General features: G+C 49.2%; 2 protein-coding genes across 9 annotated transcripts in view; both read left to right on the top strand.

Moving 5' to 3' along the window:
* HDAC8 (histone deacetylase 8) overlaps positions 1–24,717 on the top strand; it is a 57,923-nt gene that overhangs the window by 32,757 nt on the left and 449 nt on the right. Inside the window, exons 10-11 of one of the 8 annotated variants that reach the window (XM_026091436.1) lie at positions 11,810–11,915; positions 22,232–22,364. In XM_026091436.1, coding sequence (XP_025947221.1) covers positions 11,810–11,915; positions 22,232–22,364 — 239 coding nt within the window. The other 7 variants (XM_026091435.1, XM_026091440.1, XM_026091437.1 and 4 more) reach the window with 7 other exon arrangements.
* CITED1 (Cbp/p300 interacting transactivator with Glu/Asp rich carboxy-terminal domain 1) overlaps positions 22,265–24,717 on the top strand; it is a 3,566-nt gene continuing 1,113 nt past the window's right edge. Inside the window, exon 1 of the mRNA XM_026091448.1 lies at positions 22,265–22,351. Coding sequence (XP_025947233.1) covers positions 22,325–22,351 — 27 coding nt within the window. The 5' untranslated portion in view covers positions 22,265–22,324. The remainder of the gene's footprint in view (positions 22,352–24,717) is intronic.

Genomic DNA, 24,717 nt, shown 5'->3' with positions numbered 1-24,717 from the left:
TGAGTATAAACAACAGTGCAAATAGAGTTTCTCAGCTTCCAGCTTTCAATGATTTAAGGCCAAGAAATATCCTACCGTCTCTGTATCTAAAAGTTCTTTGTGGCATTTCTTCTGTGATTTTGTCCAGTTGTTTGTTTGAATGCAGACTTTTAGTAATCACTGTGTCCTTTGGCAAGGCATTCCACAGCTTAACTGTGCACTCTGTGGAGAATCTCCATGTTTTCTTTGAGCCCACTACTTTACTTCTTAATTTGTTATGAATGCTTATCCCAGGGTTTTCCCTGTCGGCATGTTTTGCAAAACATGGCTTATCCAACAGGAATAGGATATGGCGTTGTCCTCATTTCGCAGATGGGATCTAAGGCACATGGCCACACATCCATTACCTTTGTTGTCTCATTGGTAATGCTTGGTTTGTGAGAGGATTCAATGTTATTACAATACGTAGATGTTTAGGCCAGTCCTGGATGCTCAACACTCCTCCAAATCTGTCCAAATCAAGTTAGACCCTAGGCAAAAAGAAATGCAAGGTTAGTGACTGCGTGTGCACAGTATGCTTTATGGGACCTGCCTAGCACACACTGGAATGCTAGGCACAGGCAAGGGGGAAATTCACACTTCTCCAGGGCAGCACATTTGAGACTATCCTTTAGGTGTCCGTAATTTCTTGCTCACCATCCAGTGCTTGTCAGGGCTGCGTTGGCTGAGACGTTGGTGGGGAGCGAGGTGGGGATGCCTGGTTGTATGCCATACCCTGATCCAGTATGCATCCTGCATGGGGTAGCGCTACAGATGGGGGCTTTGATCCCTCCATTCCTCATTAAAAGTCCATAAACGAAGCCCTACAAACTACCAGTGGACAACAAAGATAATGGATTCTTTGGACGGTGACGGCTGTGTGCCTTAGATCCCCTCTGTGCCCTGGGAACAGTGCCATATCCTATTCCTGTTGGATAAGCCATGTTTTGTGAAACACATGGAAACTCTGACGGTGAAAACAGTAAATGAGGTGGGGCGTTATACAGGACCCCTCTTTGCCACATCACCTTGAGCTACCTGGAGCAGGTTGATCCACCCCAATGAATGAGGATGACAGGTCCAGTGGAATAATAGTATCTGTAGCACTGAGATTTCAAGTGTTGAAGATAACTGTGCCAATGTTATGGATGGATTTTACATACATGCAGCAGTGTCAGCCTGCATCTTCTGAGCTTTCTGCCTGCTGAATACAAATCAGCAGTTGAGGAAGTCATGGGTAGATTATTTCTGCCGGTTCTACCCATCCTGTGTATTAGGCTGTGTAAGTTTTACTGTATGGATAAAAAATATTTTTGGGGGGAGGATTGCTAAAGGATACCCATAATGGGGTATGTTGAATTGGTAACAGTTGCCAGGACTTCTATTTTAAAAATAAATGAGTTAAAAAAAAATACCAGTCTCGTGAAAACTAGACATGGAAAAAATAATTGCTTTAAGATATCAAAGCTCCCCCTCCAAAGTAAACTGGCACCCAGTGCTGAACGTTCCCTTTTGTTTATGCTCTAGGGCTTTATCTGGGTTTAGATAATGGAAGCAGTTGGGCTTCCACCACTTCCCTTAGGAAAATTCCACTTTCAAAAATATTTCCATAACAGGAAGTGCTCAGATTTTCGGTTAGTTCCCTCAGTTTGGTTTTGTCCCAATATTCCCAGTGCCATCAGATCAGATTGCGGCTGCCTAGCTCTCAGGACTTAGGCCTTGCGGTTTGAGACTCCAGCAGCTCCTTTTGCAGTGTATATATTTGGTTCTTGCCGTCCTTTCTCCCCCAGTAAAACCTTTCTGGCACTCTCTCATTTTAGTTGGAAACTGCATCTTTGGGTTTATAGCTTAATTTGTTTTCGTACTTTCAAGGAAAATGGGAAGCAGTGCAGCTTTGCAGCAAAACCGTGAGTAATTTCTCCAGCTGATTTGCACTCAATTGCTTGACAGTGGGTTAGGTCTGGGCCTGAATTTCTGTTAGCAGAAAGACTGCATCACAGAAATGTGCTGGTGATGTCCACGCTGGGGTTGCTGTTATCCCCACTCTGAAGTAGAGACAAATGCAACCATTTCTGGTTATTTGGTCCTGTGTTTGGCTGAGGGTGTCTGGCAGAAAAATTACAGCAGCAATAAGCACCTTCTTTGATGTGGCTTCCAAAGACCACCCCATATCCTGGAAGGCTGGAGAGGAGAGCAATTGTGTTTTCCAGGAATGGAAAGCTTTGTTGAAGCTCAGCTACAGTATCCCCTCTTGATTCAGTCTAAGTTTGGGTACTTAAGTAAGTGGAAGTTTCTTTTAAACACTGCGACACTGCCATGGGCAGGGAGGCAGGAACCTTGGTGCAGTCTGGCAGCTGCAGGCAAACTGCAGCTAAGCTGGCGTCCTTCTTGCTGTTTGTCCAGTTTTCTGCAAGATCAGAGGCCGCAGTTTATCGCTAGCAGTCAGTAGTCTTCGCTGCCATTAACATTGCCTTTTAATTTGGATGCTGTCCCCAAGCTGGCTCCTCTCCATACAGACCAAACTGCTTGATTGTGCTCTTTTGGGTTTTCAGCTTGAACTAACTGGATCAACTGAGGCTGCAGCCTGGTGGCTGCTTTACTCAAGCGGGTAACTCTTCCTTGTTGCCAGGGTCCTCCAAGGTCTTCTCACAATTCCCCCTGTTTGCCTAGAGACAATTTCTTCTACCACTCACTGGGAAAGCCTAGCTTACCCAAGGTCCTGGGATGTGCCCCCAAAGCCTTCAGGACTAGGAGCAGCAAGTGCAGTCTGCGAGCAGTCACATCTGATCACATCCCCATGCTAAGGTGGTGGAGGTGCTCGACCTTGAGTGTTGAACTGAATGAGTGAATTCAGCCATAGTGATGGCTCTTGAGTTACCTGAGAGCTCTGATGGAGCCTGTCACCCTGACATGAGCCTTTCTGCCCTGTTCTGTGCACTACTGTAAAAATGGGGAAAAGGTTCAAGTGCTCTGGCCTGAAAGGCTTCTCTTTGAGTCAAAGTAGGAGACTTGCCTTTAATCAGGTTGGGGGGGATGACACTGTCTCTGGGAGACAAGCCCAGACTCATTATAAGAAATATATGTAGATTTAGGTTTGTCCACATGAATTTGTATGGGCTAGTTCAAACTGACATAACATTAGACTGTATTTGAGCAATTGTTGTATATAGTGTGACCTGAAAATACCTTGAAAAGAAAGATACTGTTTCCATCTGCATGGTAGACTTGAGGAGAGGGACTAGAGCTTGGATGTGGAGTGGCTTTGCCAGCCAGCCTTGTGCACTGGTGATGGGAATGTTGCCAGCCATGGGTGATGTTTCTGGGCATCGCTGTGCTTTCTCAAGAAATAGAAGACTCCCTAGGGTATCGAAGATGCTGCTAATTTCAGGCTTAGCCAAGCGCCAAAACCTTTCTCTCCAGCTATCTAATAAATGTCAGGAAACATCATCCCCAGTCTGCAAAGGGCAAATTCTTTCCTTCTCCTTCAGCTTTGGGAAGAAGAGCAGTGCAGTAAATTACCCTGTGGCAGAGGTGGCCCTACAACACAGCGACACAGTGCCCCTTGTGCCTGTGGCAGCTCCAACCTTTCGCAGGTAGCCTTAAAAATGCTGTACATCTTCTAAGATACTCCAGATTCCACCATCTCCAAACACAAACCCATGTGGGGCAGTGGGAGTGAAGATTCTTCTGGGGGTTTTACATTTCTTGTGCCTTAAAGTGCACCATCCTGAAGGCCCAGCAGTCAGAGAGCTGTGTGCTGCCTCCTTTGCAGGCCAACGCAAACACACTGTCAGGCAGCTGCTTTGTTTGCCTCCTCAGAGCCTAAAGTTTATGATAGGAAACAGCTCTGCATTATTTCCCAGTCATTGTTTTGCGGCCTCTTAGCTAATGCAGGAACCAATGCATCCGCCCGTCATTCATGGAGGAAGAACAGTCAACTGCAAACCTCGCCAACTGGAGCTGTTTACCTGTCAGCGGGAAATTAATAGCTGAGGCTGATAAGTGAGTGAAGCTGTGAAAAGGCTGGTCTTTGTGCTGGATGTGACGGTTAGAGCCTGGGACCAGTAGGGGCCAGCTGGGAAAATGCTGTTGCTTGCTCATTTGCAGAAGGCATGTACAGCCTGACCAGTTGAGAGAGGACAGTTTTTCTTGGTCAGGCTTCAAAATTGGCTTGCACACCTCTCCATTGCAGCTGTCAAGGAAAGGTCCCTTTCTGTCCCTTAAGCTCAGAGGATATGAGGGTCGGTGTGTCTCTCCTTCCCAGCTCTTGTCTTAGCAACTTTGGTCTTCACCTCTGTGGTATCCCTGCCTTTGGATATATTAATCTGTGCCTAGTAGTGTCTTCATGCCAAGGGAAACAAGTGTAGGGGTAGTGGAGGCCAAGAAATGCCCCTGATCATTTTGGCACTTTCACCTGTGGTGTGAGGAAGTTCATTTGTGTTACCCCTGCCTCCTCTCCTTCATTATGACTGCTCTGCCTTTTATGTTTCCTGGTTCCAGACAGTGATGAGGGTGCAGGAAGTGTCCCAGCCTGTCCTCGCTTCCTTCCCAACCTCATCAACCCTGCCATGGAAATCCCCGCTGGTTGATGGAAGTCATGGGAGAGTCCCTGCCACCTGTGGATGCCCCACATCAGGGCTTCTTGTGGTTTGAATGTTCAGCACATTGCTCAGTCTTCTGGCAGGGGGGTTGCACAGGTCCTGCCATACGTCAGAGCAGGAGTTTGAGATCTGCCAGCCTCTCACTGCTGACTCAGTGTGCAAGACCTGTGCTGGGGCCAGCGTGGGACAGCTTGTATTGATGCTATTTGTGCTGTCATTCTCCATCAGAAGAGTGTTCCTCCAGGGCTGGGGACTTCCCAGGAACAGTGAAACAAGAAAGCAGCACAGTCTGGTTTCTGATGAAAGCTGGAAAGTACGTACTGGTGCTAATCTCTCCTGGAAGCATGCTACTGAATCCTGTCTTTTGGGACACAGCATAGTCAGAAATGTTAATGTGCAACAGCACACACACATATGTCCTTAGCAGAGGGAGATTCCCCTGTAATAAGGCACCTACAAGAAGCACTGATGCAGGTATACAGGTCTGGTGATCAGGTTATTCTGACAGAGAGCACAGTGTGAGGGAGCTCCCTATGCAGCTGCTGATGGGAAGAAAAGTTCAGGCCTGGCTTCCTGAGACCTCTGTGCTGTTTAAGGGCAGAATAATGTAGCCACAGCCTGGTTTGTTACGTCAGTGTTTTCTACCCCTTCACAATGAAGAACTGCATATGAGCATGGCAGCATGTGACCCCACACACTTGATTTCCAGATGAGAAGTTCGGAGGTTTGGTTTGGATCTTTTAACTCTGAGATGCCCTGGGAATGCCTGTCCAGGTGTTCAGTGGGTTGCTGTTTGGAGCAAGTGAACTCCATCCAGCAACTCAATGCCCAAGATGCATGTGTCTTCCCCTTTCCCTCAAGGGTTTCTGCACGTTATGCAGTGTGGCCAGGGCCCTCATTCTGCCAGGCTGCATTTCAGCTGGGATGTGGGRCATGGCTGTGGGCTCTCTGTTTGACCTCATTTGAAGCATGGAGAGAGGTACTTCAGGGCTTGGCTCACATATGCATAAGACTGCCAAGCATTTCATCCCCCTCTCTTCCCAGCACATGTCTGTATGATGCTGCCTGAATTCAGGCTGCGCAGCCACTGCTACTCCACAGGAAAGCACGTGTGCCTTGAATGAGGATCTGACTGATTCTGAATTTCAAAGCGACTCCTGCTCTTCCCAGGCCAAAGGAAGTTGTCCAGCTCTGTTGTGAATAAGCACATTTTATGATAGGGTGCTTCGGAGAAGTGCCTCTAACCTGAATGGTGTTTAGGTGGCCCTATTCTAAAAGGGCTCTGTTCAATCACTTTAAAAAGCCACAGCTTGAGCCAGGAAAGCCAGGTGAAAACAAAGGCATGCTTTATCCCACTCTGCATCTGCAAGATGGCCATTGACTTGTGGAGGGCTGGGACAAAGTTAGGATGAAGCTCCCATTCTCTGTTTTTGTCCAGGGAAGAGGTTCTGAGCAATTGGGCAGGTTTGCTGATGGATGGGGTGGAAGTGGGTGGCTGGTATAGTAGGATTTCTCTGCCAGATGCTTCATTTACAGATGCGAATGCACACTGCCATCCCTCTGAGCCCTCAGGGAAGTAACTTGCAGGTCTTCTGCGCCTCCACTTCTTGCAAGAGGACCCGAGGCTGTTGTTAAAGTCAAATCACTCTTTGCAAGCTGCCTATAGAAGGGATGAGCCAGCTTGGGAACTGACAGCCAAAATAATGTAGGAACTTTTGCACTCTTGCTTCTGTTCATGGCTCTGCATTACAACAAAGCTATCTGAGAGACTGCTTTTTGCTGATTACAGTTGTCACAGAAATAAATAAATGGCAGTAAGATGGGTGATCACAAATGTATGTTTTTGAGGATGCAGAGTTTGGAGTAATGCTTGTACATCATCCTTGCGAGCCCTAGCCCATCTTGTTCTGTGATTTACTTCACTTAAAATGCACTTTATCTTTTTCTAGCAGATTTGTCTCGCCTCAGAGCATGATAGAGGGCAGTCAGGAACTAGCCAGTGCTTTGCCATTGCCTTATTGCAGTGCCTAGATGAGGCACTTTCCAATGTGATATTCCCGTCAGCTTTTTTGTATGTATTAAGTAGTTAGTTTAGACCTTATAGACCTTAGGTCTGTAGACTATGTCTTACTATGTATTTGTTTAGCAAGCGTGGCCCTTCTCTCTGATGGAAATCCTTCTCTTCCCTTCTGTCCCTCCTTGGCTCACCGTATTCAGAGCAGGCTTTTTTTTTTTTTCTTAGAAGATGCTAGCTGAAGATAATGTGGTTCCTCACCTTACAGTTAGTGCAAGTTCCACACTAGTGCCTTGAGGGGCTGCCTGTTTCTTGCTGTTCTGCAATTGAGAATGAGAGGTTATCATCTTGCACGAATCTTGCAGAGCCTCCGGAGAGAAAATCCCAGAGTAGCTACAGCTGACTGATTTTGCGTGTTTTGGGAGTCCTTCTGAGCTGTAAATTTTTGCCCTCTGTAATCTTTCCCTGAGATAATCCAGGCTGCCTGCATTGTGCTGTAGGGACAGGTTAGCATATATATGGTAAACTGGTGGAAGCAGGTTTGAAAAAAAATACATCATGATGGTGGGAAATTGGCTGGGAGTCTAATGGGCATGTCAGATGAAATATTTACACAGCTATGAGATAACCTGAAGGGAAACAGTACGTACTTTCTGTGTGTATATGTATGTATGTGTTTGTGCACACACAGAGCTGATGTCCATTTGTCAGATTCCCAGGTTTATTCTGCTGCTTCTGGCAAAGATCCACTAATGATTTAATAGCTTGTCAACACCTATGCACAGAAACAAAGGTTGGTACTTCCTGATTTCTTATTTTCTTTGCTTTAAATAGGAATTCCTATTCTGATTAACATGAAACCTGGAAATTGAGCTGTCAGACTGGGCAGCTCTTTGCATTCGGCACCGAATTCCTGAATGTGATCAGCTTGAATGCAATCCAGGCACCGCTTTCCTGCTATACAAACCCAGAGCTCTGCTGGCCTTTCGAAGGAAGCTGTTTCAAGTTCATGGCCTGGGACAGAGCACTGCTAAAGCACATTGACATGAAGTAGGGAGGTTGTTTTGCTCTCAGTGTTTTTCTCTCCCCGTCAGCCAGGTTTAGCATGTCCTTTCAGTGACAAGAGGCCAAATTCCACAGTTATATTCAGCACTTTGCTACACTTACAGCATTGAGAAGTTCAGGGATTTTTTTTTTTTTTTTTACAAGTCCAGGTCCTGGAATTAAATTATTATGAGAGAAAGTCAATATTCAGGGATGGGAAACTTGGAGGGGTTTGAGGTGGTTCCTTTTTAATTCATGATTTTGTGGCGAAGGGCTTGGAAAGAAGACAGCTGTGGTCTTGAGATCCGGAAAGCATTTGACTGAACAACAGTATAATGGTGTTTAAATACTCTTACAGTATCTGGAAGGACCAACACAGAATTTCTTTGAACGTTCAGTGCTGGCAGTGCAGTGGGTTATAGTCCAACTGTAGCAGCATCCAATTGACACCAGTGAGCTGTTGGTACTAAAATCAGGGGGAGAATTTAGACTTTTATTGGTAGCTAATTTTTTTTGCTATTGGCATGGTTGTCAGATCTGGCATTATTCACAAGAAAATACCCTTCCCCTTTAAAAAATTATTACTTCTGTCCTTTTTTTATTTCTTCTCTTTGCCTTTTCTTTTCTCTGTTTCTCACTCTTTTCCTGGCCTCTACACCTACTTGTTTCTTCCTTCAACATGTCTTTCCCTGCAGTCACTCCACACTCCCATCTCTTGAACCATTACTCCCACCCTTTTTTGGACCGTCAGAGCAATCAGTAGTCATGCAACTACATTGGGCATTGCTCCTTTCTTTGTAAACTTCAGGTCCGTTGGATCTGTTCAGGGCTTTAGAACTGCACATCAGACACTTCTGATCCTCTAGTTTGCTGTTTCAGCATGTTTAAGTTTTAAAAGGGAGAAGTTGTGAGTTTCCAGGTGAGCTGCTGATTCAAACAGGGATTTTGAGCTTTCCTTTTCAGTCTTGACTCTCAGCACTGGTTTTTCATCTCTGAAAATCAACATTTTTTCAGCAAGAAAAATAACATATTTTCCCCTGTGACAACTAAATGGTTGGGTAAGAAGTACAGGCACCTGGTTTTGTCATTGCAGAAGTGTGGGCTTTTCTGCTTGTAACATCCTCCTTGTTCTGACCAATGAAGAAATAAAATGAGTCTTTTCTGGAGCACTGAAAATCGCCTCTTGAATCCCCTTCAGGCTGCAAGGGAGTGAATCCAAGGTGCTTGTACCTCTTTTGCAGTAGCTTCAGAAATATATTAAGGCTTAAGCCTCCCACCTCAAAGAGAATCAAAGTTACTGATTTGGTTTGGTGGATTTTCTACTCTGAGTCCCTCTGACTGATCAAAACAAGTGAAATCCAAGGTGCTACTTATTGCTTTTCTCCACTGATGCGTGGCCAAGAGGATTACTTTTGTTGGTGCTTTCTCAGAGACAAACAGCACCTCTAGCTGCAGCTATCAGAGGTGGTCCTGTACTCAGCTGCCCACCTGTCCCATGGGCAGAGCTTCTTGCCGCCAGAGCAAGGCAGCAGAAGTGGGCAGGGGCTCCTGCCTTTGTGTCTGTGCCCTGCAGGCCTGTGTCTCAACCCGATTCTCAGTGCACATGAGCTTGTGCTTGGTCTGTGACCTGGGTGATTGGACATGTATTTTCTCCTGCCATGTAGACAGTTGTCTCAGGCAGAGAGGCAGGAACATGTTAAACAGCTGCAACTGTTTTCTTCAGAGCATGTGCATCAAAGCCCTGGGATAAGTCATTTCAAGATTGCCCAAATTTGCCCTGCTGACCTGCTTTGTGGTGAATGGTATAAAACCCAGCCAGCTCTTCTGCATGACTGCACCCTTCAATCCATGCTGGGTAGCTCAGCACATGTAGCTGTTCTACAGGATGTTAGTTATTTGATACTGAAAGCTTCTCAATTGCAATAAACCACATCAGTGTAAAAGCTATATAGCCTCAGGTACTTTTTTTCCTTTAATGTAGATCTTGGAAGCCAATTACTTGAAGCTGTATTTGTGTTCTGTTTAACTTGATGCCACTGAAATCACGGGGAGATGCAAAATGATGCCTTCATCAGAATTAACTATGCCTCATTATTGCCCAGGTTGGAAGTATTAGACTGATGGCACAAAGTCTGCTGTGCCACTGCCTGTGTAACCAGCAGCTTGTGCAGCTGACACCAGTTACTATTAGATCTGGAACTTCTGCATTTTTAGCGTGCTGTTTCACGAAAGCTGCAGTCAAGATTTTATGTGTATTTCCTTTTTTCCTTCAAATAAGACAGCTTATTTGGTTTGTGGAGTCTGTGAGCTTTGCCAGCAGAGCCTGTACGCTCTTGGAGTAGCTGTCACCTGCACACACTACATGAGCAAACTCAAACCAGACTAGGGCTCTAGCTCTCAGTGAGGACTTCCCCAAAAACATGTTGGCTCATTCTGCTGTAGCCATTTTCAGTCTTTTTAAGTTGAAAAAATGTTCAGTGTTCTCCTCTGATGTCAGTATTTCAACAAGGGCTTCCCAAAGCGATTTATGGGCAGAGATGAAGAAAGGAAAATGTGTGGCTCTTTTAAGAAAACTGTGAAAACAGTCTGCTTGAAAAATATGTCAGTCCCTGGGCTGCCTGTGGAGAAGCTTGGAAGAAGGAAAGTTAGTCCGCTAATTAACTAAGTGTGCGCTCCCATGCTGTGTGATACAGCCAGGTAAGCCTCCCATTCAGACTAGCCCTGGGTCCGTCTCTGATTTGAATAGTCCCTGTAATTCTTTAATCAGCTAAGAGCAATCAAAATGTAATGCAGCTTCCTGCTGCCTCACATAGGTTTTGGAGACAGACAGAATCTCATTCTGATAGTATTGAAAGCATAGATCAAATTAATGACTCACTAAAAAGGAAATATTGCACATTTTTTTAATCAGCTGGCTGGGTTTATGTGACCAAACATTGTGCAAATGAACCTGTGCATCTGCCAAAAATCTGCCTTTTACTCCTTTTTCAACAGGGTATTAGGTTGTCCCGCAGAAAAGTCTGGCAGGCCGAGCAGCAGGCAGCAAGTTTCCTGCTCTGACCTGGCTGCCTTGCCCGCTCTGCACAAAGAGCTGATCTGCTTACAGAGCACCTCCTTAACGCTGATTCACAGCCTGGTAAAGCCAGCATGATTTCAGGTTTGCTTTAAAATGCTGGATTGTAACCTGTAGCATTCAGGAGCCATTTCATTTTCCTTGACAGTACGGGCATAGTATGAGATCCACTTGGAGAGGCTTTCATTACCTCTGCTAGCACAGAGATGTCAGTCTTGTGTTGCCAGATCTGCCATCTTCAACCTTTAAAGAAAACCCCAACCCTGTGCATCGCTGAATCACCTTGGGGGACTACAATGCCTTGAGTTTTCCTTCCTTTGATAAATTAAATCTGGAATAGCTCTCCAAGGGATGGAATTACTGCATGGAATACATAGGATACCCTTTTACATCTAAGTGCGGTGCAGCAGGTCTGAGTGTGACTTTACAGCTGAATTTTTAACCCTGGCATGTCTGCTTCTTTGCTCAGTGCTGCATGCTTGTGAAATAAGACTGCTAGCAATAATTTATGGGATTCTACATGATCATGCAAAGGTGCTGTGGATCTTCTTGTTTAGACTTAGCTGCACAATTCCAGAAGTCAGCCAGGAGAGATGTATTATTAACGTTGAACTGCACTGATTTTACATCTTCCAGGTGCTGGAAGGCACAGTCGTACCAACACAGCACTTGGACTATGCAAGGTGGGGTGGGGAACCAAAAAGAAGGATATCTGATAAGCAGCATTTCAATCTTGTTTGTAAAAAGATCATGTTTGCAAGTAACCATATGTAAATAGATGTCAGTGTCTTTCCCAGGTAAGGCAGAGGAACAGACATGATATTGCTCATGGCTGCAGCACTGAGCTCTGCTTCCCAGGAACTTGAATTGTAGCGGTTGCTAACTTCAAGTAGGCAGAGGCACTGCAGAAGCACGTCTTTGATGTAGTTGATCTACATGTCGCCCTCAGAAGGAGAAAATATGTTTTACCTTTTTACAAACAGGTACCCATGGGGAGCCATCCTCCCGCCTTAGCCAGCCAGAGACCTCTCTTTTGACTCTCCTCTCCTCTTTCTGCAGTTTTTCACAGAGTATGGTCCTGATTACGTATTGGAGATCACACCAAGCTGCAGACCAGACCGCAATGAGCCACAGAGAATTCAAGAAATCCTCAATTCCATCAAAGGTGAGTTGTCCACCCCAAGCCAGCCCTGCTGGTTCAGGGGAAGACTGATGGCTTCCTGGTCCTTTCAGAGAGGACTTTAGAAAAGCTCATTGAGTCTTTCTTGCTGACTGGAAAGCTGAACCCCATTTGCTTGACCACTCATGCAGTGTCATCTGTCTCCTGCTTAACTTGGGATTCTCAGCGCTGTGGGTCTCTATTAGCAAAAGCTGCCATTGCCTTTCCTTTATTAGGGCAGTTCATGGGCAGGGAAGGAACATGGGGCCTGGTGATTATTAACTTCTCAGTGTTTAATAAAAATGTCAGTGGACACAAGTGTGGTTACTGAAGCCGGGGGATATGTACCTTACCATAGCAAGGTAGTCTAAGTAGGTGTATCTGTGAATGCACAGTACAGGTGTCTGTCAATCTGCATTTCTAGCAGAAACAAAACATCTGATTTGGGGAAAAAGCAGGGGACAGACTTACATATCCTTTTCCTGGTATCTTTACCCAGCTTCTAGGATTCAGTGGTTTGGGGGCTTCCTAAGCCAGGGATAGGTGTCAGATGCATACTGGAGATCCACCAAGGAACCTGTCCTTCATTAACTCCTCTATTCCTCTTCCAGACTCGTTTCTACTTTGGGTGCTCGCACATTATATAGCAGCAAGTGTTGTGGCTGGAGTGTACAAAAGTACCTTCTTTTCTGTAAAACTTGGCGCTGGGTAATTTCACTGGGTGTCATCTTGTTCTTGTATAGTGAGAAATAGGAAGTAACTAGTTCCTATTCACCTTCCCAATACCAATCTGTGATTTCCTAGACCCATGCCACACTTCCACCACCATCTCTTTTTCAAGCTGAAGGATCTCAATCTGTTCCATCTCTATAAGCAGCACATCTTCATCTTGGACTAACTGGGCCCAGCAGCAGTTATTTAAACCCACAGGGCTTGCTGCAGTTCCCAAAGATGCAGGACTATCCCATGATCCTAACTGAGACAGTTTGGGCCATATCTATTCCTTTCTTTGCCCAGGGGTATAAGAAAACCTTGTTGTTGATTTCGATGGCTATCCAAATCCTAAAGGATGTTGGTGTTTAGAGGAAATATGGAAATTAGAAAGATGTCCCAGCTCCTTGTAGGAGAAAAATAGGAGTTTCTATTTCATTATTTTTTAAGTGCAAAAGTGCCTAGTTTATAATAGCATTACGCCAAGTACCATGAACCTTCTTAGGCCAAGCTGGAAACGTATAAGCTCCATGTGTCACACAGTTACTGAGACTTTCACATCCACTGACTTTGAGAAAGGAAACAAAGAATAAAGGGACTAAAAGTCAGTTGAAGTTGATTAGAATTTTACAGGGGATCTATTTTCACCATCTCACACAGAGTTTGCAAGAGGTGGTGGAACAGGCTGGCACAATGACAGTATCCAGTGAACATGTATTTGTACAAAGCAGTGGGGACGCATCTGCACTGTGCCTTGAGAAGAGGCTTCAGGGCCCGCTGTCTCAGAAGGGCTGAGAGCATTTCGTGAGAAAGGGACTTCTGAAAAGTCAAAAAGATATTGCTACCAGCTCAGCAGATCATCATCCTGGGGACAGCCACTGCTCTAGAAATCCATTGTGTTGGGGACAAAGAGGAACCAGGAGACTGATTATGACACCAGTTTGAGGAGTAGATGATCATCCCCTCTGTCCTGTCACTACGCAGCACTCAAAATTAGGAATGTCTTGGAGTTCTTGGATCTCCTGATTTGTGGCTTGTGGTCAGTGCTTTGAAATTAAAACTCCTTGGGGACAGCCCTGGAGAAGGAAGAGGACTTCGAGCTGCTCTGGCATTTCTGTTCATCCCTTCTGCCAGCACCAGCTCATGAAACCTGTCAAGGAAGGGAGGGAGTTGCAGAAAAGATGGCAGGTAAGAACAAGCAGATACCTGGAAGCCCCCACCTTCTGCCTGGCCACATTTAGGTGGCTCTTGGGAAAGCAACAGGCTGCAAGTGGGGCTCAGATCAAATGGACTGTTCTGGCCAGCCTGGTCTGTCCTGTATGCCACGTTTTGTACTGCACAGGATGAGTCCTTGGGAATGGACCAGTTTAATAGGAGCCACATGCCCAAACTCTTTTAAGACCTTGTCTCACAGACAGCCTAAATTAAAACCATTTTTTGTTGAAATCTTCCCAGCACAGGGACTGCTGCCCACAGTATGTCTGGTAGTGACTTCAGTTATGCTTCTGTTAGCTTGTTAAGAAGATGTTTGTTTGTTTGTTTTAAGTAAAATGAGGTTTGTAAATAAATGGCATCACTGCAAATAAACAGCTGCAATGCAAGATGAATCATTTGCTGAATGTGATTGCAGGTGTCATCAGCCTCAGACACACATGCCTGCACAGGGACTTCCTACAGAGTGGGGCAGCTAGTCACATCCAGACAGAAAAAGCCATGCGTGTGCACCTAGAGCAAGTTTCAGCCTGGTTGCAGGGGAGGTACTGTGCCAATTACCCTGTAAGGAAGAGAGAAATCTCTTAGTGCACTGCCTGGAGCTGGGAGTTAAAGTTTAGATGCAGGAGGACCTTGAGGCTGCGCAGTGCTGAAAGAAAAGCAGATGCTTTGGGGGGGAAGTGTTCCAGCTGCTTCTTGTGCATGTTTTTCATTCCTTCTAGCACCACAGTTGTCTGAGTTCAGGAGAGGAGAGTTCAGCATATTTAGCCCCCCCCCCTGCACCCTGTCTAGCTTTCTGAGAGAAACTCTTCTCCGTTCCCCAGCCTAGTTTTGCCTTCCAGACATACTTCCCAGTTGCAGACAGTCATGTTACCACAGCTTGGTGGTATTCACTTGTCAGCTGAACTGCAGTAACCATGTGTATGTTCCTAACCTTTTTCAAGCCTGACATAGAACGCTTTACCTTCCTCTACTGCCTTGGTTTAAATCATCACTTGTTTTCATCAGAAAGTCCAAATTCTGCATGTTAATGCCATAAGCTCACATCCTCTTCCTACATCCAAGTTCAGCTGGAGCTTCTCATTTAGACGGTACTTCTGTCCACATCACAGTGAACTCTGCAAAGCAAAAATATCCCTGGCACACGCTGTCAACCGTGGCACAGGTCTTTTCTCTGAGTGCTTTGCCCTGGAGCAAAGTTCCCATCCTTTGATGCCAAGAGAGCACTGGTGCTCTTAATTAGGTCAAAGCAAGTCAAAAAACAGCCATGTCTTCTCGTGTCTTACAGACAGAAGAATAAAAGGCAGATGGTTAGACTCCACGCTTGCTGAAATGGGCTTGTAACAAGGAACACTACCAACCTCACCTGGCTCATGTTCAGCCAGTTGTGCACTGTTCCCAAGCCTATGTGAGGCACTACTGCCTAGGAAGGAATCCCAAATCTTCAGAACTGGTTTGTGCTCATCCTTTGGAGATAGGTGACTTTGATGTGGGTCTGCTGAAATATTTCTTTGGGCCTGTCCAGTCCACCTCATGATCACAACCGCTCTGCACTGATAATCTGCACTCTTTGTTATTTACAGTTCCCACAATCCTTTTGTTTCCTACAAATGATGATTTTTGCTTCCTCCTGGTCTTGTCACAAAAGATCGGTCCTTCCTCCTTACTGTCATCTGCCAAACTGCTCCTTGGAGCACGAGAAGCTCGTTTATAAGCCCTGTTCCCTACTGCTTGGCCTGTGGGCTGTTAAGGGAACTGCAGTTTAACTAGAACCCCTTCCTCCTGCTGTCTGATCTCAGAAGAGCTGCTTATCAGACTGTCTCAAAAGCAGGCAGGTGTAGAGGCTGATGAAGACATAAGGAATAAAACTGCCTAGAACCGAGATTCGTGGAGATCATGCCCTCCCTCCTCAGTGTCCTTTCTTCAGCATCAGATCTGAGAAAAGGACCAGGGCCTCTGATCATTGGAAACAGGGATGGGAGAGGGAGCAGGGCACTTGAGGGTATGCTCTGCCTGGATGATACCTCTCTGTATCCTCAGCGAACATCTCCAACACATCTCACAGCTGGTTCCCCTGGGAACCGAGTGCATTCCTGAAAATGCTGCAGCAGCATGGCCACTGCAAGTGCTGGATCTGATGGGATATGTGTTCTGTGCCCAGGAAGGAGGCTTCAGTGTTTGTAGAAGGAAATGCATTTAGTGGCTGTGGATTTGTAGGGAAGGGAGGCAGACAGGTGAATCCTCGACATCTGTCTTCCCTGCTTGCAGCTTTCTAAGGAGCCAGATGTGTGCTTAGCTGGAGCAAGTGTGTTCTGGGCCCCATCCTGTCTGTCCTGTTGGTGAGGGCTCCTCCTGCCCTATCGCCTTCTGACTGTGTGAGGGTCTGTGGAGGTTCCCTCTGGCTTAAGGCTCCCATGACCGAAGGCTGCCTTCTCTCTCATCAATGCTAAAATCACAGGGATGTGGTCAACCTTTCTAGACAGAAGTCTGGTCTGTGGAATATTCCTGGCTCTTTTGAAATCCTTTTCAGTAGGGCTTCTTTCCCCTCACGCCCTGTTCTTTTTGTCCGTGGGTGCGCAGCATGTTTCAGAATGGCTTGCATGACCTGCAGCCAGCCCTCCACAGACTGTTGTTCTCACAGTCAACGTTGGTGTCGCAGTTCAACACACAGTTGGAGGACTGCAGCAAAGCAGTTCAGAGTTGGTTGTGTGTATTGGGGATCTTCTCCCACAAGTCTCAGCCCTGTGCTAGATGTGGACAGCTGTGGCTGGCACCCCATCTTTAATACCCTCCCCTGTTAACAGAGATCAAGAAAACATGAAGAGATTTGAGATGCCTTTGGCCTCTGTACAACTTCCATTCAGCCTGACGTCAGAGGAGTCCTCTCTGGAAAAGAAGTTTCTGCCCAGTCTTTTGAAAACCCTGCAGCCCCTATGCAGGAATGAGCCGGGTGCCTGCTGGTTGGCCCAGTGTGGTCACGGTGCTCAGAGGATGGCTGGCTGAAACACGTGCAGGGCAAGCAGTGGTGATCCAGTGTGCCTGACAAGCTTGACTGGCTGCCCAAAGAACAGAAAATAAAACAGATCCTCAGCAGTGCCAAAACCACACAATAAGTGGGAGCAGAGGCCTAGCCCCCAAAACCATCAAGCCAGGGAAACAGGGGACTGTAACAGAGACCAGAGTGTCCCACTCCCCAGTCCTTGTTTGTTTTTCTTTCCTCTCTCCTTTCATTATAGCTTTTGTTTGAATTATTTAATGAATATAAATCAGCTGGTGAAGACAGCAGTGAGACAAAGGAAGCTTAGCAGAGCCAAACTGGTTGTCTGCTTGGGAAGGGGTCTGAGACTCTGAGTCTTGGTCCACATAAGGGGTTGGCCAAGAGAGGCCCTCATCAGTGCTTCACTAGCCTATTTCAGAGGCACCRTCTGCCCCAGGCCTTGCTGTGATTTTCTCAGTGGTGGCTGGACCCCTGGAAGCCTTCCTAGCAAAGCCAGATCTCTTGGATAGTCTGGGCTTGTTGCTCAGGACCCAAAGGTTTCTCAGCTGATGTTGCACATGGCTGAAACAGAGCAGGAGGCTGCGGGTAGTAGAGTCTGGGATTCCCACCATCGTACCACCCGGTGAGAGCAAAACCGATGACTGTGGCAGAGAGGAGAGCAGAGAAATCCCTTTCCTCACTCCCCAGCTGCCAGGAAGAGGCTGACTCAAAAGGATGCCGTTGCACTACTGTGCTGCTGGTTGTGTTCCAGTCGGCAGGAGCCTGGGCTGCTGTCAAGGCAGGCGAGACGGCTCTCCTCCATCCCCAAGCTCTCTTCCTCAGCTCCCTCACTGGCAAAAATGGCCTTGCCACTGCGCAGAGCGCCAGATAAGGGGGCTGACCTGGTGGAGAGCTTAGTCCCTTCAAGGACTGTTTTCCCCCTGCAGTGGACTGCTTTTCCGCTGCGCTTGCAGTGGCAGTACCAAGGGCAGCAGGAGCGAGTGGGGCAAGGAAGAACCAAACCCCCTCAGCACTGAAACAGTGATGGGTTGAAGGTGGCACTGCTGCTACTCGGAGAAGAAGCCCCCTGGGCAGGCTGCCAGCCAGGCTAACAGGAGCAGAGCCATGGCTCCTGCCCTCTCCAAGACTGCTGTTAATTCTCAGCATTGCTTTGCTGCCTGCTTGGTTCTGCTGGGCTTTATGTCCCAACCTGCTCCAGCAGTCACCACCTCAACTGCTGTGCAGAGCAGTTAATATGAGTGCGGTGCATTCAGTCCCCTGGCATGCAGTAAAAGCCTTTATGATCTGCCTGGGATGTAAAACAGCATGTCTAAAGGGAAATTGTTAATGGTGAGGCAGTTGGGGGGAAGACGGGGACTGCCAGCCCAAGCCTGCAGGCTTTCTTTAGCAAGCTTAGCTATTACATACTTGAAGGTAACTGAGTGTCGACTGCCAGATGCTTTGCCCAGGGTCCCTCAAAGCCCCAGCTACTCTTTCTTGTTTCAAGCCTAAAGAGAAACCTTGAGCTGCAGTTGGCAGAAGCATATGTAGTGTCCCTGGGGCCAGCTCCCACTGCACTGGTGTCTCTCCGTCGGCCCTTGGGGCAGAGCCAGAGATGCCTTGCTCTCCTCAGAGCTGTGTGCGGGGCTGGGGCTCACCTGGAGGCAAAGGAAGACGGTTTCCAGGATGTGCTAGCGCAGAGCTGGGGGGTGGCTGAAGGTTAGGGGAGGGGAGCTCCAGCCTTTGCTTCAGCTCCTCCGTGACTCTGAGCAAGATAGCAGAGCAATGTTTGCAAGGGCATTTAAGCCCCTGCCCTGTCCCCCTACCCCCAATGCTATGAGTTACAATGGGATTTTGGCACCAGGTCAGCTTTTCAAAAAATAGCTATTGTTCTCTCTGTCCTTTACCTAACCCTGCTGCCTCTGCCACCCTCTGGGTAAGGAGAGGGGACAGGGGCGTCTCATGCTGTGTGAAAGTCACTGTTAAATGTGAGCCAGGCAGTGCCAGTGGGCTGTGGACTGCAGCAGTGATGCGGCCTGATGCTTCCTAGAGGGGAGGCACTGTCCACCCCTCAGCAGGATTCTCTGTGTCAGGTGTGCTGGAGGAAACAAGGCTTAAAAAAGAAAAAAAGAAAAAGAAAAAACCTCCATAGATGTTGTCAGGCGTTGGGACTGTCCTCTAGCCCTGCTGGAGACAGCAAGCCTGAAAGCTTTTGGAGCCCAGGGCTGGTAGCCGTGTGAGCTCTTGCCACCTTTGTGCCATGCCTGTTCCTGTCTGTCTTCTCCCTGCCCAGAAAGAGCCAGGGGCAGGAACACAGGGCTCTGCAGCGATTTTTCACTCTAGGTGCATGTTGTGATGTGTCGGTGTTAGAAACAGAGTAGGAAGAGGTGGGTTGGGAGATGCCACAGCTCTGGGTGCCCAGGGACATTTGTTCTCAACCACAGGCCAGGCCCAGGGAGGACGCGTCTCCCCTGCTGATAGGCAGCCCTGTTGTGTGCGGTAGGGAAGGAGGAAGGGCAGAGCTGTCCATCCTCTCTGCAGACTGTCAGAAACCTTGGAGAGAAGGGTTAGACCTTTGGGCTCAACTTGCTCTTGTGTGCGAAGGTGCAGTCCTGGGAGGAGATGGAAAGGTGCTGCTCTCCTTGAGAGGTGCCTGGCTGTGTCTCTGTGCAGTCCTGGGCAGGGTGTCTGAGCGCTGCCAGCTCTCTGTGTCCCTTCAGGGCCCTGCCTTCCAACACCGACCAGCCTTGGTGACCTGGAGCTGGTGCGATCTGCCACTGTTTGACTTCTTGGTTGCAAGGCTCGGATCTGTCCCTTGTGTGTTTCCAAACTGAAGGCCTCTCCCTATCCTTCACAGTGGGTTGATATTCCCAGGGAGGATTGATAGGATATGCATGGGCATATCTCACTTATCCTCCATGCCATGCTCCAGCATCATTTCTAAGCTGGAAGGGTTGGATCTAGTTTGTACTCTCCTGGCAGCATATCTGTCCCAGGGGAGGGGGACAAGGCAGCAGGAAATGAGTGTTCCCATCCGCTGCTGACCAAAAACTTCCAAACCAGTGACTAGCCTGCAGGAAAAACTCTTAATGGAAGTGGTGGCGGAGTCTCCCTTTGGCAGGTCCCCAAATATAGCTTGAAAGAGGGTGACAGCCTCTGCGAAGGGAGCAAGATGTTGGCTGGCCAGCCAGGAATCAGGTCTGTGCGGAGGTCAGGTCTCCTGTATTATTTCCCAGTTTGTCAGCCCTGCTGGTAGAGAGGGAGGAGGCAGAGTCCCCCGCGCAGAGGTAGCAGCATTCGGCGCTGCAGGAATACACACCCTCCTGGGGTACCCACGGGGAGAGAGAGGGGGAGGTACCAGGAAAAGAAATGCACTGCAAAGAGGCCTGTATAGCCAGCAAAAACCTCACCAACCTCAGGATGAGTTAATCCATCATGGTTAAAGTTAGTCTCAGTGGAAACATCTTTTCTGCCTCCTTTTGTTTGCAGGGAATCTGAAGCATGTTGTTTAGCGGAGAAGGAAAGTTCAAGCATCCACAAGAGTGTTTCCCGTGTTGAAGACAGCATGTTTATGTGAGCGGGCTGGTGGAAAGTGTGGCTGCAGGGGAAATTCGGCAGAAATTACTTTTTGTTGGTTGGTTGATTTGTTTCTCTTCAAAAAAAAAAAGTTGACGAGCGTCACGAGTGCCATGGCCCTCCCTGGGCAGGAGAGCGTGGGCCTCACGGCTCCAGCCTTCCCATGCCGACAGAGCCTCACTTGCTCCCTTCTCTTTCCTTTTTTAACAACAGAGAGTTTATTCTCACAGCTGGTTTTAATGGTTTTTAAGAGAGGGGCTGCTCAGAGCTGTGAACCCTCCACAACTGGGCACCAGCACCAGCTTTTACCATGTTGCCTTCCTGGCAGGACCATGGCCTTCACATGCAGCCTCTGAGATGCTCACCTAGACAGAGGTGCTGAGGGCCAGCCAGGACCCAGGACACTGGCTGTGCCTGTTACCTGCAGAAGATCACAGCCATTGGGTTTTTAAACTTGGGCGTTTTTATAAATAAAGTACTTGAAATACTCCTGCCCTTTCTTTTCTTGTGTCCACCCTGCCTTCCAGTGAGCCAATGCTCTCTTGTACAGCACCTACCATGGAGCATTCTGTCAAGGTCCCACAACCTCTCTGGAAATGAGGTGGATGTGGGGGACAACCCAATGAAGGGAGGCAGGGGAGAGCTGGAGGAGCCCTTTCTATTCTTTCCTTCCCTGCAGCCCGTTAAGGCACCATGGCCAGCTTGGTTAACAGGCTGTGAGCTCCCTGCTCTGGCAGCACATGGAGGTGGGAATGCTTGCCCTGCTCTGCAGTGGGTTGCGGTCATCTTCCTCAGACTGCAGTGACAGCCTGAGGAACGCAAGCTGTTCACATGCCACCTTGGATGATGCTACCTCGTACCACCAGGTGCGAGTGTCCGAATCGTGTCTGTGCCAGGCTCTAGCTCCCTTCCTCCCCCAGCCCGGTCCAGCTTGTCTCATAGCTGCACACCAGTTGCAGGCCTCTCATGGAGCCGTGCCTGTGGGGTATTAGATAAAAGCTTAGCTATTAGCAACCCAGGCAATATTTTTTTTCTGTTGTTCTAAGTCAGGAAATTTCCCCTTCTCCACTGGGCAGTTACTTTATCATCACCAAGAGCTGGAGCAGGAGTCCCCCAGTAACATCTGTCCTTGCAGCAGCCCCTGGTTGCATATAAGCTCACAGTGCTGAAGCCACCTGGGAGCCAGGCTCATCTAGGGGTGATGGCAGCACCCTGCATCCCCATGGCTGGGGTTGCCGTGATGAACCCAACAAGGTACCCCTGGCTGCAGACCCTCAAATCAGGAGAGCTGCACTTGGATTTGTGACTGTCCCTTCCGGCTCCACCAACGTAAAGCAGCACAGACCATTTGTGGTGACAGGTGGGCTCCCGAAATCCTGCGCAGAGGGGCCAGGCCTGAGGGATGCTGTCTAGGGTGTCAGGAAAAGAGATGCAGGGCAGGGTGGCAGTTGCTGTCCTGGGAGATCTCACATGTGACAGAGGCTTAGGGGAAGCGTTTGACCCTCTGGATGCCCCAGTCCCCCCTTGACAGCTGTTACTCAGAGCCTCCATGCAGGGGGCAAGTAAGCTGGTACCGGGGCAAATTCCTCCTGGCGCCTGGCCCGGCACCCTGCCAACAGGGCAGGCCAGGGACCAAGGCCTCTGCTGGCCTTGTCCCCTCATTCACCTGGTCTGCAGGGCTTTTATTTGTATCGTTTCTTTTTAAAGATGTCTAGTTGGTGTGGGAAAGCAAACTTCCTGTTGCTTTAATTAGATTGTGCTGGAATAAATAGCAAGACGAAGGGACTCCCAGCCTGGCCTGGCTTTGTTTTGATCTCTTGTTTTTCACTTCTGATGCAAACAACAGGAAATCCAACATGGATGGAATTCAGCTGGATGTGGCTCCCACGTCCCTGCGGACTGACCGGTGACCCCCTGCCTCCTTCTGCCTCCCTGCAGGATGCTGACTCTGGGACCAAGCTGGCCTGTCAGTGTTGGAGGTGGCCCTTCTCTCCTTCGGGAGATATGGTCCTTTAATAGAGAAGAAACAGATCTGGGTTAAAGTGGGGCCCTTCCTAGCCCCATTTCCCCCTCACTGCTGGGCAGATTGTGCTCAGAGCATGGCAGTAGCTGCAGGAAGCCCCTGGGCATGGGATTATATAGGTACATCAGTGCTGTGATGGAGGGCTGGACCACTCCAAGGTCTCCCTGCTGAGGACACAGGCCCTTACAAGGCCTAGATGTGAGCTCAGGGGTGGCTGGGCCTCTGCGAGGTCACCTGCCAGGGTGGAGAGGCTTGGACTGTGTCCTGCACCCTCATCACTGAGCTCATCACACCCCATTTCTTCCTGTGTGGGACAAATATGACCCAAAGTTAGTCACCAGCCTTCCAGGCCTGCTGCTGTGGCACAGAAGGGTGTGGGTGAAGGAGATCCAGGGGCTGTCCCTCCTCTGCCCCATGCCCATGGATCATGGCTGCTCTGATGCCTCCTGACTTCGAGCCTGGCACTAGGCACAGTGGTGTTTGGAGCCTGTGCTTTCAGGTAGGGGAGGCTCTGACCCACACGTGCAGACTCACAGACCCTGCGGGTCTTGCCCAAAACCTTCCTGCATACAAACTGAGTGAAGCGACTGTGCTGTCTGCCTGAGTCTGCTGGCAATCCAGGAGGACAGGTCAGGGTGGGAGCGCTCCCTCTCCCTCTGCTGTCTCCCCCCAAACTCAAAAGCTCAGCCAGGCTTAACTTTCACTGCCTGAAGTTGTGGGAAGGAGAGACTGGGGACCCAGGACGTGGGGCCATGTGCACAGGTCAGTGGCAGGAGGGTCATATTGCCATCAGCTCAGTTCTCCTTGCCAAAGGATCTCCACACCCAGAGGAGATGTCAGCCCTGGGAATCATTTAGACAAGAAAAAAGTGGCATGTGAAAGCAGATGAGCTGTCCTGCTGCCCCTCCTGCACTCGTCTCTGAGCCCTCTGTGCTCTGCTCTGGGGTCAGGCACAAAATTGCTCTGAGAGCTGCGGGAGCTGCTTCGGGGCAAAACAGGGCCTCCAGCCCCAGGAAAGAGACTGGTTGAGGTGGGCACGCTTGTGCATCCTGGAAGGAGCAGCCAGCCCGCTGCAGTATGTGCTCAGCTCCTGGGAAGCAGCCAGGTTGGTCCTGAAGGACTGCAGAAACACATACCCCTTTCCCAGGGATGCCCTGAGCCACATCCAGAGCATGGCAGGAGCAGCGCAGCCCCCAGCCAGGAATGCCCATGTCCCACCAGCCGGAGCTGGATGGGATGTACATGTGTTAGAGACAGCAGGAGCAGAGCTGAGCCTGGCCGCTATTTTCATAACCATTTTCCATGGGAAAATCCTGCTCCCCAGCCAGAAGCACACTCTTAGTTTCCTCCTGCCAGCCCAGTACCAGGGCACAGCTGGGTGCCAGCGGTGCAAACTGACCACAGGGGTGAGGTGCTCCTGCCCCACAGTCCCCGGCATCCCCAGGGAGCCCCCTGTGGCTCTTGCTCTGGCCCAGCTGAGAAAAAAGGGCCGAGACTCAAATCCACCAAAAACTGGAAAAACAAACAAACAAGGAGGAAACCTCCTAATGTCTAACAAATGGGGCTGTAATAGCATTAGGTGAGGGACTGCAAGGAGAGCTGTGCTCAGGGGGCTGGACAGGGCCGCATGTAGAGGTACGGCACCCAAATATGACCGGCTCACCTGCCTGGAGGCAGCTGGGGAAACTGAGGCACAGGGCAAGGGAACCCCTCTGCTATCTGTGTCCGTGTCCCTGGGTGCCGAGGGGCATTTGGGGCTCAGTTTGGTGGAAAGTGAGAGAAGTGCAAAGGGGTGAGACAAAGGCTGGGGAGGGGGTACCCCAGTCCCCTTCCCTCCCCCATGGACCTCCCCACCCCCATGCCCCCCTCCAACTGGCTGGTCAAGGCTCATGTCACCCTCCCCACCAACTGGCACCAACTGCCCCCCTTTCTGCCCCAAGCCTGGATGGGGGGACTGGGGGGGGGGGGGGGGGGGGGCCCCAGTCCAGGGCAGGGAGGAAACACAGGGGTTCCCAGATGGGTAGGGAGGTCAGGGACAGACCCAGGCTGGACTGAGGGCACGGGGGCTGGGGGGCAGGCGGGGCACAAGGGGTGTCGTAGCCGGGATGGGGGGGACATTGGGGGTGCCAGGCCAGGCCAGGCCAGGGAGGACACGGAGAGCCCCAGCCCGCCCGGGGGCCACACGGGGGCCGGAGGGGGCAGGCGCTGCCGGCACCGCCCCGGGGGCCGCCCCGTCCCGTCCATCCCAGCCCTCCCCTCCCCGTCCCGTCCCGTCCCGTCCCGTCCCGTCCCGTCCGTCGGCCGGCCCC

This window comes from Apteryx rowi, unplaced genomic scaffold (genome assembly GCF_003343035.1).
Source record: "Apteryx rowi isolate R43461 unplaced genomic scaffold, aptRow1 scaffold_901, whole genome shotgun sequence".
Classification (NCBI taxonomy): domain Eukaryota; kingdom Metazoa; phylum Chordata; class Aves; order Apterygiformes; family Apterygidae; genus Apteryx; species Apteryx rowi.
Note: the sequence above shows the minus strand (reverse complement) of the source record. Positions and strands in the feature narration are given on the sequence as shown.